Below are 15,555 nucleotides of genomic sequence, written 5' to 3'. Positions count from 1 at the left end.
GGCTGCCTACAGCCCTCAGATCCGTTTTCTTAAAGCCCTCAGGTCTGGCAGTAGGAGTGTCTGAGCTCTGGATCAGAAGGGGAGCAGCGCTGAGAGAGCTGTGGCCTCCATCCCTCTGCCAGTGGGGAGAGGAGCCCTTGGAGAGCTGAACCTCCTGGAGGACAGGAGCAGAAGAGACCAGCTCCTGTCCTCCCTGAGCCCCTGGGAGAGGAGGAACAAAGCAGTTGCCAGAAACTCGAGGGCTGTGGTTTCTCACATAGGGAAATGTCTGTTTCATTATTACAAAAAAAGCTTTTCTTAAGTAATGGGAGTAAACTTTTTTCCGCAGGGTCTGACATCTGCCCCTGGCTGCAGCAGGTCTCCCCTGGGGAGAGTCTCTCCTGCAGCTTCCTGAGAGGAGACTGGAGTCCCAGACGCAGGAGCTGGAGGACTGGGGCTGTGTCTACTGTCTCAACCTGCAGGAAACACCTCAGCAGAGCGATCACCCCTGAACCCTGACCAGACTCTTCTGCGCTTCCTGCAGAGCTGCGACCCACAGGACAACTGAGTCTCTTCTCCTTCTTGGAACTTGAAAATACAAAACCAGTGCTCAGTTAATAAAGAGCTCAAACTGAAACCCCAGTTCACTTATTCCCACAGTTCTGGGCTCGTGTGTGACGTCAGCTGGTGCTCTGTTGGCACTGTGACTCTTCCTTCACCCAGATAAAACTGCCACCACAACTTGCAGGAATAGGGGCAGCAGTTCAGCTGAGACGGTGGGTCACCAGCCCCTGTGGGAGGAGAGGGCATCACTCTGGGAGGTAAGGCCCGACCACAGAGAGAGGAGCTGGGGGGTCAGAGAGGAAGGAAGGGCTTCATCAGGACCCTCTCTGGGGCCTGGGGGTGCTGCAGGGGTTGGGAGGCAGGCGGCATTTTGATCCTCAGACAGCGATCAGCACAGCAACAGGCAACCGAACTGAGGGGCGTTGGGTCAGGGATAAGAGGGTCAGGTGACCTGCAAGTGAAGCCAGAATGAACTATCGAGGCAACAGACTCCCCCTTCCCCCCCAGCAAGAGGAGGGGCAACAGCTGACTGCTCCCCCAGGCCTGAGCGCAGGGCCTGACCCCGTGAAGACAGACCCCAGAGCAGGACCCCGCTGTCTTCCAGCTCCAAGGCTCCAATCTCAGGGGCACAGGGAGCTGGAGAGACCCCGGGGCTATTGACCTCTGACCCCTGGCAGACTCGGGCCTCACTGCAGCAGAACACGGCCTGTGTGGTGACTGGGGGTCCGAGCTGCACCCCTGGGCAGCCTCTGTCCTCCGACTGTAAGCTGGGAAACCGGCGAAGTCACAGGCGAGATATTTAAAGAGCGACTTGCAGAATTCAATTCAATGCAATTTATTTTGATATAGCGACAAGGTTGCCCCAAGGCGCTTAACAAAGCAAGTGACCGTACAGGTTGTGAATACAGAACAGGAAAGACCAGAAGACAACGGAGGAGAGGAACCAAAAACTCCTCAGTAAGGAGAAAAGAAACCTCTAGGGGTCCAAGGTCAACTGGATGATGCCAGCAGCATATCACCCTGCAACTCACAACTGGCAACCCACTGAAGCTCAGCAGGTGTGAGCTTGGTCAGTACCTGGATGGGAGACCTTCTGGGAAAAACTAAAGTTGCTGCTGGAAGAGGTGTAAGTGGGGCCAGCAGGGGGCGCTCATCCTGCGGTCCATGTGGGTCCTAATGCCCCAGTATAGTGACGGGGACACTATACTGTAAACAGGTGCTGTCCTTCGGATGAGACGTAAAACTGAGGTCCTGACTCTCTGTGGTCATTAAAAATCCCAGGGCGTTTCTCAAAAAGAGTAGGTGTGTAACCCCGGCTTCCTGGCCAAATTTCCCATTGGCCCTTACCAATCATGGCCTCCTAATAATCCCGTCTATGAATTGGCGCTGTAAAGCGCTTTGAGAGGAGTGTCCAGAAAAGTGCTATATAAATGTAAGCAATTATTATAACTGTCTGCCCAACCCCTTTGTTAACATTATATAATTAAAAAAAGGAATAAATGAATAAGTGTATTAGTCCATCCATCATGTCTTCTGTATGTCAGTACTCCATGCAGATCTCTGTAGACCAGCAAAATCTTCCTAAGCGATAGCTGTATCCACAATGTCCCTCTTTGATCCATAGCAGTGATGCAGCATCCAACTCAGATGGTGCCCAGCCTGGACATATGGGGAGGAGAATAGGATAGTCTGGTCAGAACAGATGTATCTACCTGGTGGGCCAACACAGAGACACACAATGGCATGTACAGCAGCACCAGCAGCCATGGCTGCAGCAGGCTATAATGTAAGGTGTGAGCAGGCTAGGCTTAAGTAATAGGTCTTCAGTCTGGATTTGAATACTGAGATCGACTCAGCATCCTGAATGTGGGGTGGGAGATTGTTCCAGAAGCTAGGGGCCCTGTAACTGAAGGCTTTACCGCCAACTGTATTTTAGTTAATGCGTGGAATATGAAGAAGACCTGCATTCTGTGATCTAAACGGCTGACTTGGATGGTATACATTAATAAGTTCCATTAGATAGACAGGTGCCTGACCTCGGAGAGCCCTGTAAGTAAGTAGAAGAATTTTGAAGTCGGCCCTGTACCTGACAGGAAGCCAATGAAGAGAGCTAAGTATGTGGGTTATATAGTCGTACTTTCTGCTCCTAGTAACAATTCTAGCTGCTGTGTTCTGAATTCTCTGTAAGGTGTTGAAAGAGTGGTGGGTGCTCCCTGATAGTAGGGCATCGCAGTAGTCTAACCTGCTGTATACAAGAGCACGTATTAATTTCTCTGTGTCTTGAGTGGAGAGAAAATACCTTTGTTTCGCAATATTTCTTAACTGTAGGAAGCATGTTTTCGATACTGTTTTAACATGAGAATTAAACAAGAGCCTTTAATATGACGTCTAGATTACGTGGTGAGTCTTTAAGGCAAACGTTTTAATCCTCTGAGTGAAGTGCTGAAGTTATAGTAGTCCTATCAGTATTGTTGCCTCCAACAGAACAGGTTTCCCGAAACAGGTGAGTTTCCCGAAAGCATCGTAGCGCTAAGAACATCGTAAACTTGCTCTTAAGATTGATCGTTAATTTTCCCAAAACCTATCGTAACTAAAGTAGAACGTTAAATCCTTCGTAATCTACGTGCTCCCCGACTCACTCGTTAATCACTAAGTGCTTCTTAAACTGGCTACCTCTTGCGCCAGCCTTAGTGACAGAGATCGCCAGACAGAGCACATTCAATTCACGTCATGGGAATTCTCTGGAAATATAGAATACTAAGATTTTGTATTAAGGATTTTGATATTTTGTTGTACTATGTAAGAGGAAATTAGAAAAAAGAACATTTATTTATACAGTAATGAATTTATTAGTCATCTTGGGTAAATTTCATATTCATAAGTCAAATGTTTTAATAATACTCCCTCTTTTGGTACTTTTGGGGTGGGGTTTAAATTGTATTTAAATTCCATAAAGAACGTGAAACATGTAACATGTATTACAATGTAGCGCCACGCAGGGCGGGCTTAGAACAGCACCTGGGGACTACCGGACTATATATAGAGTAGTGGGACGGAGGCTGGGATATAGTCTCTTCCCTTCGTGTGTGTGTACAGTATGTTAGTGTAGGTGCAGCGCTGTAACCCCTGTCCCTGTGTGTGTACCTTTCCCGATTCGAGTTATTAAATGTGTTGTTCAACCCCATTCCCTGAGTCCCACGCCTGCTCCATTCCGTACCGAAACCCGCGGTCGATACAATATTTTAAGTTCGAATGCCGTTTTACGTTCTGTCATGATTGTTGACGGTAAAGCTTAGACCTACTTGTTTTTAAATTTAATTATAGGTCCTGTATTTGTTGAGTGACACGTGCCAAGCCTAGTAGTTAATCTTTCCAGATGTCATGTTAATAAGACCAATTAAAATGGAGTTCCAACACACCCAACAACTTTAAATAACAACAGTATTTTCTCATAAAACACTGTGATTCTTAACGATGGCAGCATGACAAAAAATATTGCTTTAAATCAAAGACGTCTCGCAGGACGCATACACTGTCCACACAGTTAAATTTGGTTTTCTTTTACGGCATATCAGTCATTTATTTTATTTTCTCTTAGAAACAATAAGGGTCCCATTTTGTGCCTATCTATACGCTTTCGTTTAAATGGTTGTTAAATTATGATGTCATGTTTACTTCATATTCCTTTTCACAACTTTATTTCATCACACTGAAGGACCTAAACCGACAACATATAATGAAAGTATTGTCAATCGATTGTTTGTCAATCGACTTGTGATGCTTTTTGCTAAGTGACTTCAGGGGAGGGGTTAACAAAGAAGTACTTTATACTCGCTCGTTAAATGATCGATTAAGAGAGGTTTTGGGAAACCCACGAAAAAGTAGCTCGTACATTACGTACGTACATCGTAAAGTTGCTCGTTAGTCTCTAAGATTCATTGTTTTCGGGAAACTCACCCCAGAACTGCAGAATTCCCACAAACCTGGAATTACAGCGGAAAACTTCCAACGGTTATTCTCAGGCTTTTTATTCACCAACAAGAGGATACACACATAAGGCCTAAACGCGACACAGCAATTGTCCTCCTCCATCTGACAGTGACATGATGTTTCCATGTGGTTAACTCTCTACACTGTGCCAGTATAGATGGAGGAAATCTAACTAGTCAGTAAAAACACAACTGACAGCTCGTAATCCACACCGTAAGACTGGTTCATCTTCTTTCACCAAATGAAATCAGGTTTGAGTGAGGCTGTAAATCCAATCCAGGCTCACCAGTATCTGCTAAACCTCTCTGCCTGTAACCTGAGAGAAAGCTGTTCTTTTTCTTGACAGAAATCTCCCTCACAGCACTGATCCACTGTTCACATGTTGTGGGCTTTCCAGTAAACCCAGTTTCTTCTGATTTTTGTCTTACTGACAGCTAAAGGATAACCTAGTATAAATCTACCCTTTACTTCCAAGTAATCAAAAGCAAAACTACCCAAACACACCAGGGAGACGGGGAATCGCATGTTTAAATTCACTATATTATTAAGGGTTAATGTAGAGGTTTCCTGTATTGTTGAATTTCCAGGCAGGACAGGATTATGTGTAAGTGATTCTCTACTTGCTCTCCACACAACCTACAACTCTGTGAACCGCTTCCTTTTTGATGCGTTTGAATTTTAGGATGCATAAATAAATGTCAGGTTTTTCCAACATAAGTTTTCCCAAATCTTCCACTGATCTACAGGTTTGACCATTTTCTTTAAATATATTCTGCTGAATCTTCTCATTACACAATCAACATTATGCTCCAGTGTTGATATTAAGGTAATTGATGAGCAGCTATAAAGCTGTCAAGCAGTGTCTTACCTGGGCCTGTAAGTGGCTGCTTCATGAGATCTTCAGATGAGAGGGGTCTCTGCTCTCTGCCAGCACACCTGTCACACAGCGCTGGGTCACGACGCTGCACAGAGCTGGAGACACGGCTTCACCCGGGAGGAACGTGAAGTCTTACCGAAGACAGTCAGAGCTGTGACTTCAGAAGTCAGGGTGAAGGAAAAGAAAGGATTATGAGCTGATAGAGAGGGCAGCATGCTGGTAGAGTGGCTAGCATTGCAACCTCACAGCACTGGGGCTCTGGGTTCAGTTAGCCCACCTGGCAGTGCTGCAGTTCTGTGCAGTAATGTACTGTATACCCCAGCAGACTGGTACCTGTTGGTGCTCTGTGCAGTAATGAATACCCCAGTGGACTGGTACCTGCTGGCACTCTGTGCAGTAATGTATACCTCAGCGGACTGGTACCTGTTGGCTCAGACAAAATACAAATCTCAGAAATCTCAGAAATCAAGCTGTAATCTCACCTCTCTCAACCTCTCCATACTCTGAGAAAAAACTACAGCACAGATCTCACAGCTGGACTCTCACACCCTCTCACCCTCCCCAAACTCTTCTGAGACCAACTACTGCACAGAAATTACACTTGGACCCAAACCCTTATCACCCTCCCCAAACTCTTCTGAGACAAACTACTGCACAGAAATCACAGCAGGACATAATCTTCTCAAGCCTCCCAAAACTCATCTGAGACCAACTACAGCACAGAAATTACAAGTACTCTTTCACTTCTCTCAACCTTCCCAAACTCGCCTGAGAAAAACTACAGCACAGAAATCACAGCTGTACTCACACTCCCCTCTCCTCCTGCCCAAACTCTTCTGAGAGCTGGACTCTCTTTCTTTTCACCCTACCCGGACTCTTCTGAGAAAATCTACAGCACAGAAATCACAAGTACAAATGTGTTGATCAGCTTTTCAGCAACAGTTAGCGGTCACATAAGATGTAGTCAAGCCATATTTCTGAGGTGAAAGAAAGAGGTTTTGACAATATGGTGTACCTGTGGGTCGAATGTCAAGCTTGAATCACATATCACCCCCAAGTTTTTCAATATAGACTGAAGGTCAAGTACAGTACCATCTACAGACAGGGTTACAGCATTGGCTTTACAAAGTTGAAATCAGACACCAGAGAGGACTGGGGATATCTGTGGGCAGCTGGGCTCTGTATTACAGGGGTGGGAAGTGCTCCAAACCCTCACCAGCAACTAACATGTTTTTGTTTTGTTCTGTGGAGCTTTGCAATAACTGATACTGTTGTCCGGCGCTTATGTCAGAGGAGAAAGAAATTGCCTGCTGTTTTCATTTGCAATATATTTTTTGGGCGTTTTCAATGCAAGGTTGTAATTCCAGGAAAGCTGAAATCAAAGCAATGAAATATTTATGCCCACCAAAAGGACTCAAATAATTGTAAATACTTGTAAATAGTTGAACCCGAGCACAACATATGCACATTATCACGGGTAGATTTGCGTATGATGGTGTTGAAAGCAGGAATAAAGAGAAGAAACACGTGGAAAATACATTAACACAAAAAATACTAATGTCTCGGGTGCAAAGTCCACAGGGCACACCACCCCAGAGAGGGATCTTCAACACTGCGCTGGGGCAAAGCCCTCAGAACTCTAGCAGAGAAGAGTGCAGATGAATGGGTGTGACGCATTTAAGAGCTGGGGTAGAGCCCTCTGACCTCTAATACCCACAAGGAACAGTGAGCTGGAACACTCAGGATAATCACTGTTCTCACTGTAATACCCTGGAACTGTGCTGCAGGACAAGAGCTAATCATCCTCATGAGGAACACATTTACCAGTGAAAACAGCCTGGGAATACATTTTATATGACTGGAGGTTTAGAATATTTTTTGATGGTTTGGATATTATTAAATCCGTGCTTTTTAGAAACTTCGTAGCGTTCTGACAGGGAATTGTTTTAAGGAATATAGAAATGTATAAAAAGAGAATAGTTTCGGACTATTCACAACATTCACATGCATGTCCGTGAGACAAATCTTAAAACATCTTTCTTTTTAAAAAGTTTACTCTCGATATAATAACACTGCTCCTTTCTCGAATATCGGAATTGCATTTCGAGTTCGTCTCTTCCTCTGCACCATTTCTACAGATTTTAAAACCAGCAAGGCGCACAGTAAATTGGCAAATTAAATTCAGTCCTTTAACCTGCGTTCAGTTTACAATGTTTTGCAGAACCTTCACAGCATAGGGTCAGTTTGACATTTTTATGTTATTCATCTCGGTTATCTATAGTAAAGACTCGTATAATAGTAATACCGAAATTCCACAGAAAACTTCAATATCCTGCATTTTCAAAACATACTCCATCTCAAGATAAACAGCAATAGAAAAATCAGAACCATGTTTCGCTTCAAAAAGATAAGAATTGTTTCAGGTCAGAAATGGAGGTTATTATGCAATATCTTCCAGTTCAGACTGCCTAAATACATGCAGACATACAGTATAACACGGTTTAGACACCGTTGTACATTTCTAATCGTTAAAACACAAACTAAAAATAAAAAGGAGAAACCATGCAAGCGGACCTGGTTAAGACACGATCCCTCCGTCTCTTACTCGTGCAGCAGCAGAAACATTAACCTCTTTCCTGCCGGAGAGCCGAGAGGCACGAATAACACTCCCCACGTGGTTTGAATGCTTGAACCTGGACTCGAGAAAAGCCCAGTCTTATCGAGCGCTAGCAATACAGGATAGTCGGTGCTGCAGCACGTTTTTGACTGGCAGTTTTTCTTACAGGATAAAACTGTAGAGCAAAGGAAACCTAAACCCATACCACACCGACAGCATTAAGAAATGTGTCAATACCGAACCCACGTATCTAGGAAGAACGATATCAAATTCAGAATCCATTGCACATGTGAGGTGCTCTTTTCTGAACCAAAACGCCCCATACGGAACAGAAAATACAACATACTACGGTGTATGGATTATGAACTGTACTCAAGACTTTAATCACTGTAGGAATAAATCCGTCATTCATGTTTAATCACCTTCTAAACCGAGGTGCCTGAATGCCGGAAACCGAAGAACCTAAGAAATTAGGGGGGCCCATTTTATACGTGTTCAACTGTAACACATTGCAATACAGTACAGGACATCAGCAGTGAAATATTTGATCTTTTATATTTTTGTGGTGGATCTTAAAAGAGCCTTTGTGTTCAAGGGGAAAGATCCTGCAGCAGGCGGTCCGTGTCTAAGCGCGCTCCCCGCCAAACCCCGAATTCGGAAAAGAAAATAAAGAGTACCGGAAGGGTTTTTAATGCCAATCGCTCTTGTGTCATTAAAATAATCTCATGCATTTGAACGCGCAGGGCGGAACTTCAAGGCCGCATGAGAACCGTGGAGACTCAACCGCTGCTGCTGCTGCAGCTCCGCTCCGCACAGCCCGCTCGCACTTGTGTTTTCTCCCCGCACAAAACTGCCCCGTAATCCTCACAAATACACAGAATCGATGATCAAATACACGAAATACGGAGAAAACCCCCTGGTCTTTAATATGCAGTTGAGTTACAGATTTTTCTGTACGATAATTCTGACAGAATTGCCCAGAGTCCAAGAACAGCGCACACGAAAGGCGGTGCTCACCCGGCACTTCATCGTCTATTTCTAAAATAAATGTACTTAAACCGTCAGTAAAGATAAAAACAAGGTGTAAATAATACAGTCGAGACTGACGGTCATGTAACCCAATAAGAATGAATTCTGAATTATTTAAAACTGATGATTTATTTTGCTCTATGTTCGGTGTCATTAACACACTCCCGGACTCGCTGTTTCTAAGAAGGAGACGGACAAGTTTTGTCAAATAAGACAGTTTTATCCCCGTGAAATTAGGAGTATTTCGAGTTTTTCCACCGATACGCTTTTATAACATGCCGAACAAGCGTAGTCGTAGTCGCTTTGTTTATCTCATCAATTTTCAAATCAGTTATTTCAAAGGCGATTCTTCAATGGGGCTTTAGTAAAGACCGCGACTCTACCGTCAATACCAACATCCAGATAAGACCTGCGAGGCAGCAGTTTTAGAAGCAACACTAGCATAGCTTTATTTCAAAACGATTATTTCTTGATAATAATAATTAAATAGAAGACCTATACCAACACTGAATTATCCAGACTGTAGAAACATCCTGAGTTTATGTCTTCAGCTGCTCTGAAGAAACGAGCTGTGCCGTCTCTTCCATCTGTATGTTATGCGAGAGGCAAACGGGAAAATCTGCACCCCAGGAACCCCCAAAATCCAAGTACAACAAGACATCGGGTACAGAGAAAACCCTCCGATGTTCAAAACGTGCTTCAACTTCAGCAGACTCTGTGCGGCAGTTTCGACAGAAATGCCCCAAATCCGACAACAGAGCACTCGAAAGGCGGTGCTCATCCGGCACTTTGTCTTGTATTTCAAACTTATAAGATTTTTAAACACCGCTACAAATAGGAATCGTGTGCATGAAATACTGTCAAGACTGGTGGTAAGCTATCACGATAAAAAGCACGTCTGCGATATGAAAATAAATATGATTTTTATTTTGCTCTTTGGGCAGCGTCAGTAACACACTCCAGGAAGCGACGCTTCTAACAAAGGACTAGACCAGTTTCGTAAAACTACCACTTTGATTCCTTGACAAAAGTTCAAATCGCCTATTAGAATATAGTGGAATTGCTGGAATGCATGTATTTCAGATTTTATAAGCCTGTTGAGATTTTTGAATGAGGCCAAATGGAAAATCAGCACACACGGGCGAACCCGTTTGAATGAAATTGTCCTGACGTGAAAAAAACAGCCCAGGCAGAGAAGTGGAGCCTGAAATGGTCCTCAGGCTTTTTGTTGTCATTCGGACAGCAGCAGCAGCCCAGACTGCACAGGAACCTCTTCCCTGCCGGAGAGCTCTCCACCACAGCAACTTTAAACAGGCTACACTTCGAAATTGTCATCATTACTTCCCTAACCAACGGCATTGTAGGATTGTGCAAATTCTCCCCACGTGGTTTGAATGCTTGAACCTGGACTCGAGAAAAGCCCAGTCTTATCGAGCGCTAGCAATACAGGATAGTCGGTGCTGCAGCACGTTTTTGACTTGCAGTTTTTCTTACAGGGTAAAACTTTAGAGCAAAGGAAACCTAAACCCATACCATACCGACAGCATTAAGAAATGTGTCAATACCGAACCCACGTATCTAGGAAGAACGATATCGAATTCAGAATCCATTGCACATGTGAGGTGCTCTTTTCTGAACCAAAACGCCCCATACGGAACAGAAAATACAACATACTACGGTGTATGGATTATGAACTGTACTCAAGACTTTAATCACTTTAGGAATAAATCCGTCATTCATGTTTAATCACCTACTAAACCGAGGTGCCTGAATGCCGGAAACCGAAGAATCTAAGAAATTAGGGGGGTCCATTTTATACGTGTTCAACTGTAACACATTGCAATACAGTACAGGACATCAGCAGTGAAATATTTGATCTTTTTTATATTTTTGTGGTGGTTCTTAAAAGAGCCTTTGTGTTCAAGGGGAAAGATCCTGCAGCAGGCGGTCCGTGTCTAAGCGCGCTCCCCGCCAAACACCGAATTCGGAAAAGAAAATAAAGAGTAGCGGAAGGGCTTTTAATGCCAATCGCTCTTGTGTCATTAATAGTCTCATGCATTTGAACACTTTCAAATGTGGATATGAATGCTGAAAAGCGAATTTAGAGCAAAAGGGGAGACGTGTGTCGCTGGTGTACTGCAGCAGTGCAGAGGGGCTTTTACACGAGTTGGTAGAAAACCGCTTCTCGGTAGGGCTTTCACTTATCAGCTAACCAAACGAGAATTGTGCCTCGTACAGACTATAATGGAATAATGTAACCCTCTCGAGTGTTGTGGTGGCTCTTAAAAGAGCCTTTGTGTTCAAGGGAAAAGATGCTGCAGCAGGCGGTCCGTGTCTAAGCGCGCTCCCCGCGGATGCGGCGGGCCAGCTGGATGTCTTTGGGCATGATGGTCACCCTCTTGGCGTGGATGGCGCACAGGTTGGTGTCCTCGAAGAGCCCCACCAGGTAAGCCTCGCTGGCCTCCTGCAGAGCCATGACGGCGGAGCTCTGGAAGCGCAGGTCGGTCTTGAAGTCCTGGGCGATCTCTCTCACCAGGCGCTGGAAGGGCAGCTTGCGGATCAGCAGCTCGGTGGACTTCTGGTAGCGGCGGATCTCCCGCAGAGCCACGGTGCCGGGCCTGTAGCGGTGGGGCTTCTTCACGCCGCCGGTGGCGGGGGCGCTCTTGCGGGCAGCCTTGGTGGCCAGCTGCTTCCTGGGCGCCTTGCCGCCGGTGGACTTGCGAGCGGTCTGCTTGGTTCTCGCCATCTTCCTCGCTGCTCTTCACAATCAGCACTGTACTGAGAGCAGCAGCCCGCACTCGGGTTTATATGCGCAGGCAGCCCCGTCCTGATTGGCTGAAGGGCCCCGGGAGCCTCTCGCTGATTGGATACTTTGAGAAGGAGCGCGCAGTTCATACACCCTCTCCGATCTGCTTTGTTTGATCAAATCAAAGTATAAAGGCGTTTTTATAGATAGATAGATACTTTATTGATCCCGTGAGGGAAATTGCAGTGCAACAGCAGCTTAACACACACAACACAGCCACAGTGTAACGAATTATATACTAATAGTACAATACATACAATACAATACAAGAGTTACTCACAGTCCGGACACTGTGAGTAACTTTTATACCTAGAAATCAATTATACCTAGAAATCAATAACCTGTCAAGGACCTTGATTTCTTTTAACTATAATAATCCAGGACAAGAATATACTTCCATTAAATCATGAAATCGTATAATTTACTAGATTTACTAGATTCGTACTAGAACGAAGTGAAATCACATATATATTACAGTGTAAAAGGTCATCCTGTGACTCGGGGGAGGAGTGTTGTGCTGAGGGACCCCGATTTCTGTTCAACTTTACAGCTCGTTATGCAATAATAAAAATGTGATAGAATAATGTGAATGAAGAGAACAATCTTCTAAACCCCATGACAAGTACTACAAGGAACCCGGTTTACTCTGCTCGTTTAGAATTAAAAGGCGAAAATCTACTTGAACGAACTGAACAAAGAAAATGATTGTATGAACTGTCTTGCGAGCGCAACAGAAATCGCTCGTCCACACAGCGGCTGTGATTCTGAGCCACAGACATCACTGCTAAAACCTCAGGGGGAAAACACAAGTGCTTCGACCCATTTATAAATATTGCACTCATATTCATAAAAACAAGAACTCGCTCATTTGAAGAGGCTGTGGGTGGCTCTTAAAAGAGCCTTTGTTTTTCGGGTCAGTCGGAGGTCTCTGCCGGGCTGTTTACTTGCTCTTGGCCGGCTTCTCGGTCTTCTTGGGCAGCAGCACCGCCTGGATGTTGGGCAGCACGCCGCCCTGCGCGATGGTCACGCCGCCCAGCAGCTTGTTCAGCTCCTCGTCGTTGCGGACGGCCAGCTGCAGGTGCCGGGGGATGATGCGGGTCTTCTTGTTGTCCCGGGCGGCGTTGCCAGCCAGCTCCAGGATCTCGGCGGTCAGGTACTCCAGCACCGCGGCCAGATACACCGGGGCTCCGGCGCCGACCCGCTCGGCATAGTTTCCCTTGCGCAGCAGCCGGTGGACACGGCCCACAGGGAACTGCAGTCCGGCCCTGGAAGAGCGAGTCTTGGCCTTGGCTCTGGCCTTACCGCCGGTCTTTCCTCTGCCGCTCATCTTGTACTGTCAAGCTTGTCTGAAGAAAACTGCTAACAATGATCACAACTTGTCTGCCGCCCCGCTTTTGAAGAGTCGCGGCTGAACGTGATTGGATGGACGGGAACAAGCTCTCCACCCAATCAGAGATCAGTGCTGCCAAGCAGCGCTCTCGGTCTCCACCAATCAACAGGCAGGAGGGAAATTCGGACTCTGAACACAGAGCGCGGCTCTGCTGCGGAGGCCGAGTGAGAAAATATGTTTTTCAGTTTCAACCGTATTAGCATTATTCTCATACACAGGTATATGGAATAGCGAAATGCGATTTAGCTAGCTCTCAGACGGTAAGTGGTAAAAAAACAACAATACAGTTGCATAAGAAAAGACAGAGACACAACAGGCCATGTGCAGAACAGGCGATTAGCAAAACTGCAACAGATCATGTGCAAAACACTTTGCTTAAACGGTCATTTTCATGCTTAAAAACGTATATTTTAGTGAATTTCACCACCGTCTGACTCTCAGTAACCACGCTACATTGAGTGGAATTAAGCTCCACTCCCATAAGAATCTGGATCACCCGCCTGCGAGGGCTCGATATTGAAAAGTCACCATTGTCGCTATTAGAGTGACACATCTGTCACGTTACGCCTTTTCACATGTCCGCTATAGCTGCGAGACTAGCAGTCACGAATTGCAAGTCACACACTAATGAAAACCCCCGTGCAATGTAACAATGTAACATTTCGCCTCAACTAAATTCATTAAATGAAAAGGAGATGCAAGGAGTCACAACGCTGTTCAATGGAGATCAGGACGTTTATTTAACAAAAAGGCCTTTTAATTCTACACCTCCTCTGCGCACCCACTCTCTACAATAGTATTTAGAATATTTACATTTGTACATTTTACCCAGCATCGCATTTCAGTATCATTAATAACAACTACAACTCAATCCCCCCCATTGTGTAAAATAATTATGTCTCCCCCCCTATCGAGCGAACCGGCGCTTTCAAGCGGTGAAAAGGAAAGTCTGCGCTCTCTCTCGGAAGGGCTGGTGGCTCTTAGAAGAGCCTTTGGGTTTGTAGGAAATTAACTCGAGGGTCGATCGCTCACTTCTTCTTGGGAGCCGCTTTCTTAGCTTTGGCCGTCTTGGGTTTGGCCACCTTGGGCTTCGCTGCCTTGGCTTTCTTCGGGCTCTTCGCCTTCTTAGGCGCCGCTGGCTTCTTGGCCTTCTTGGGGCTCTTGGTCGCCTTCTTGGCCGCTGCGGGCTTCGCGGCTTTCTTGGGCGACTTCTTGGCGGCCGCTGGCTTCTTGGTCGCCGCCTTCTTGGGCGACTTCTTGGCGGCCGCTGGCTTCTTAGCCGCTGCGGGTTTCTTGGCCGCCGGCTTCTTGGCTTTGGCGGCGGCGGCGGCTTTCTTCACGGGCTTGGGCTTGGTCTCCGCCTGCTTCTTGTTGAGCTTGAAGGAGCCCGAGGCGCCGGTGCCCTTGGTCTGCACCAGGGTGCCCTTGGTCACCAGGCTCTTGATGGCCAGCTTGACGCGGGAGTTGTTCTTCTCCACGTCGTAGCCGCCGGCCGCCAGGGACTTCTTCAGGGCGGCCAGGGACACGCCGCTCCGCTCCTTGGAGGCGGACACGGCCTGCAGGATGAGCTCTCCCACGCTGGGGCCCGCTTTCTTGGGCTTGGCGGCGCTCTTCTTCTTGGGCGCCTTGGCCGGCGCGGCGGCGGGGGCCGGAGCGACTTCTTCTGCCATCGCTGCGTCTCTGTCTGCTGTCTGACTGTCTGCGGCTCCGCGCGCAGGGCGGAACTTCAAGGCCGCATGAGAACCGTGGAGACTCAACCGCTGCTGCTGCTGCAGCTCCGCTCCGCACAGCCCGCTCGCACTTGTGTTTTCTCCCCGCACAAAACTGCCCCGTAATCCTCACAAATACACAGAATCGATGATCAAATACACCAAATACGGAGAAAACCCCCTGGTCTTTAATATGCAGTTGAGTTACAGATTTTTCTGTACGATAATTCTGACAGAATTGCCCAGAGTCCAAGAACAGCGCACACGAAAGGCGGCGCTCACCCGGCACTTCATCGTCTATTTCTAAAATAAATGTACTTAAACCGTCAGTAAAGATAAAAACAAGGTGTAAATAATACAGTCGAGACTGACGGTCATGTAACCCAATAAGAATGAATTCTGAATTATTTAAAACCGATGATTTATTTTGCTCTATGTTCGGTGTCATTAACACACTCCCGGACTCGCTGTTTCTAAGAAGGAGACGGACAAGTTTTGTCAAATAAGACAGTTTTATCCCCGTGAAATTAGGAGTATTTCGAGTTTTTCCACCGATACGCTTTTATAACATGCCGAACAAGCGTAGTCGTAGTC

At 46.2% G+C, this 15,555-nt stretch overlaps 2 protein-coding genes and 1 pseudogene across 2 annotated transcripts; all 3 read right to left on the bottom strand.

Annotated features, from left to right (window-relative positions):
* Positions 1-11,391: 11,391 nt before the first annotated feature.
* LOC148640784 (histone H3) lies at positions 11,392-11,802 on the bottom strand. Its single transcript, XM_088620109.1, has one exon. It carries the CDS (start codon positions 11,800-11,802, stop codon positions 11,392-11,394), a length of 411 nt encoding a protein of 136 aa, XP_088476235.1.
* Positions 11,803-11,999: 197 nt separating this feature from the next.
* Positions 12,000-13,481, bottom strand: LOC148640783 (histone H2A). The gene has a single exon (XM_088618982.1). The coding sequence runs from the start codon at positions 13,187-13,189 to the stop codon at positions 12,803-12,805; it is 387 nt and encodes a 128-aa protein (XP_088475108.1). The 5' UTR covers positions 13,190-13,481; the 3' UTR covers positions 12,000-12,802.
* A 487-nt stretch (positions 13,482-13,968) lies between these two features.
* Positions 13,969-14,938, bottom strand: LOC148640782 (histone H1 pseudogene; annotated as a pseudogene).
* Between the last annotated feature and the right edge of the window lie 617 nt (positions 14,939-15,555).

Source organism: Lepisosteus platostomus, chromosome 25, assembly GCF_059453375.1.
Source record: "Lepisosteus platostomus isolate fLepPlt1 chromosome 25, fLepPlt1.hap1, whole genome shotgun sequence".
Classification (NCBI taxonomy): Eukaryota; Metazoa; Chordata; class Actinopteri; order Semionotiformes; family Lepisosteidae; genus Lepisosteus; species Lepisosteus platostomus.
This window is presented reverse-complemented; position numbering and strand designations above follow the sequence as displayed.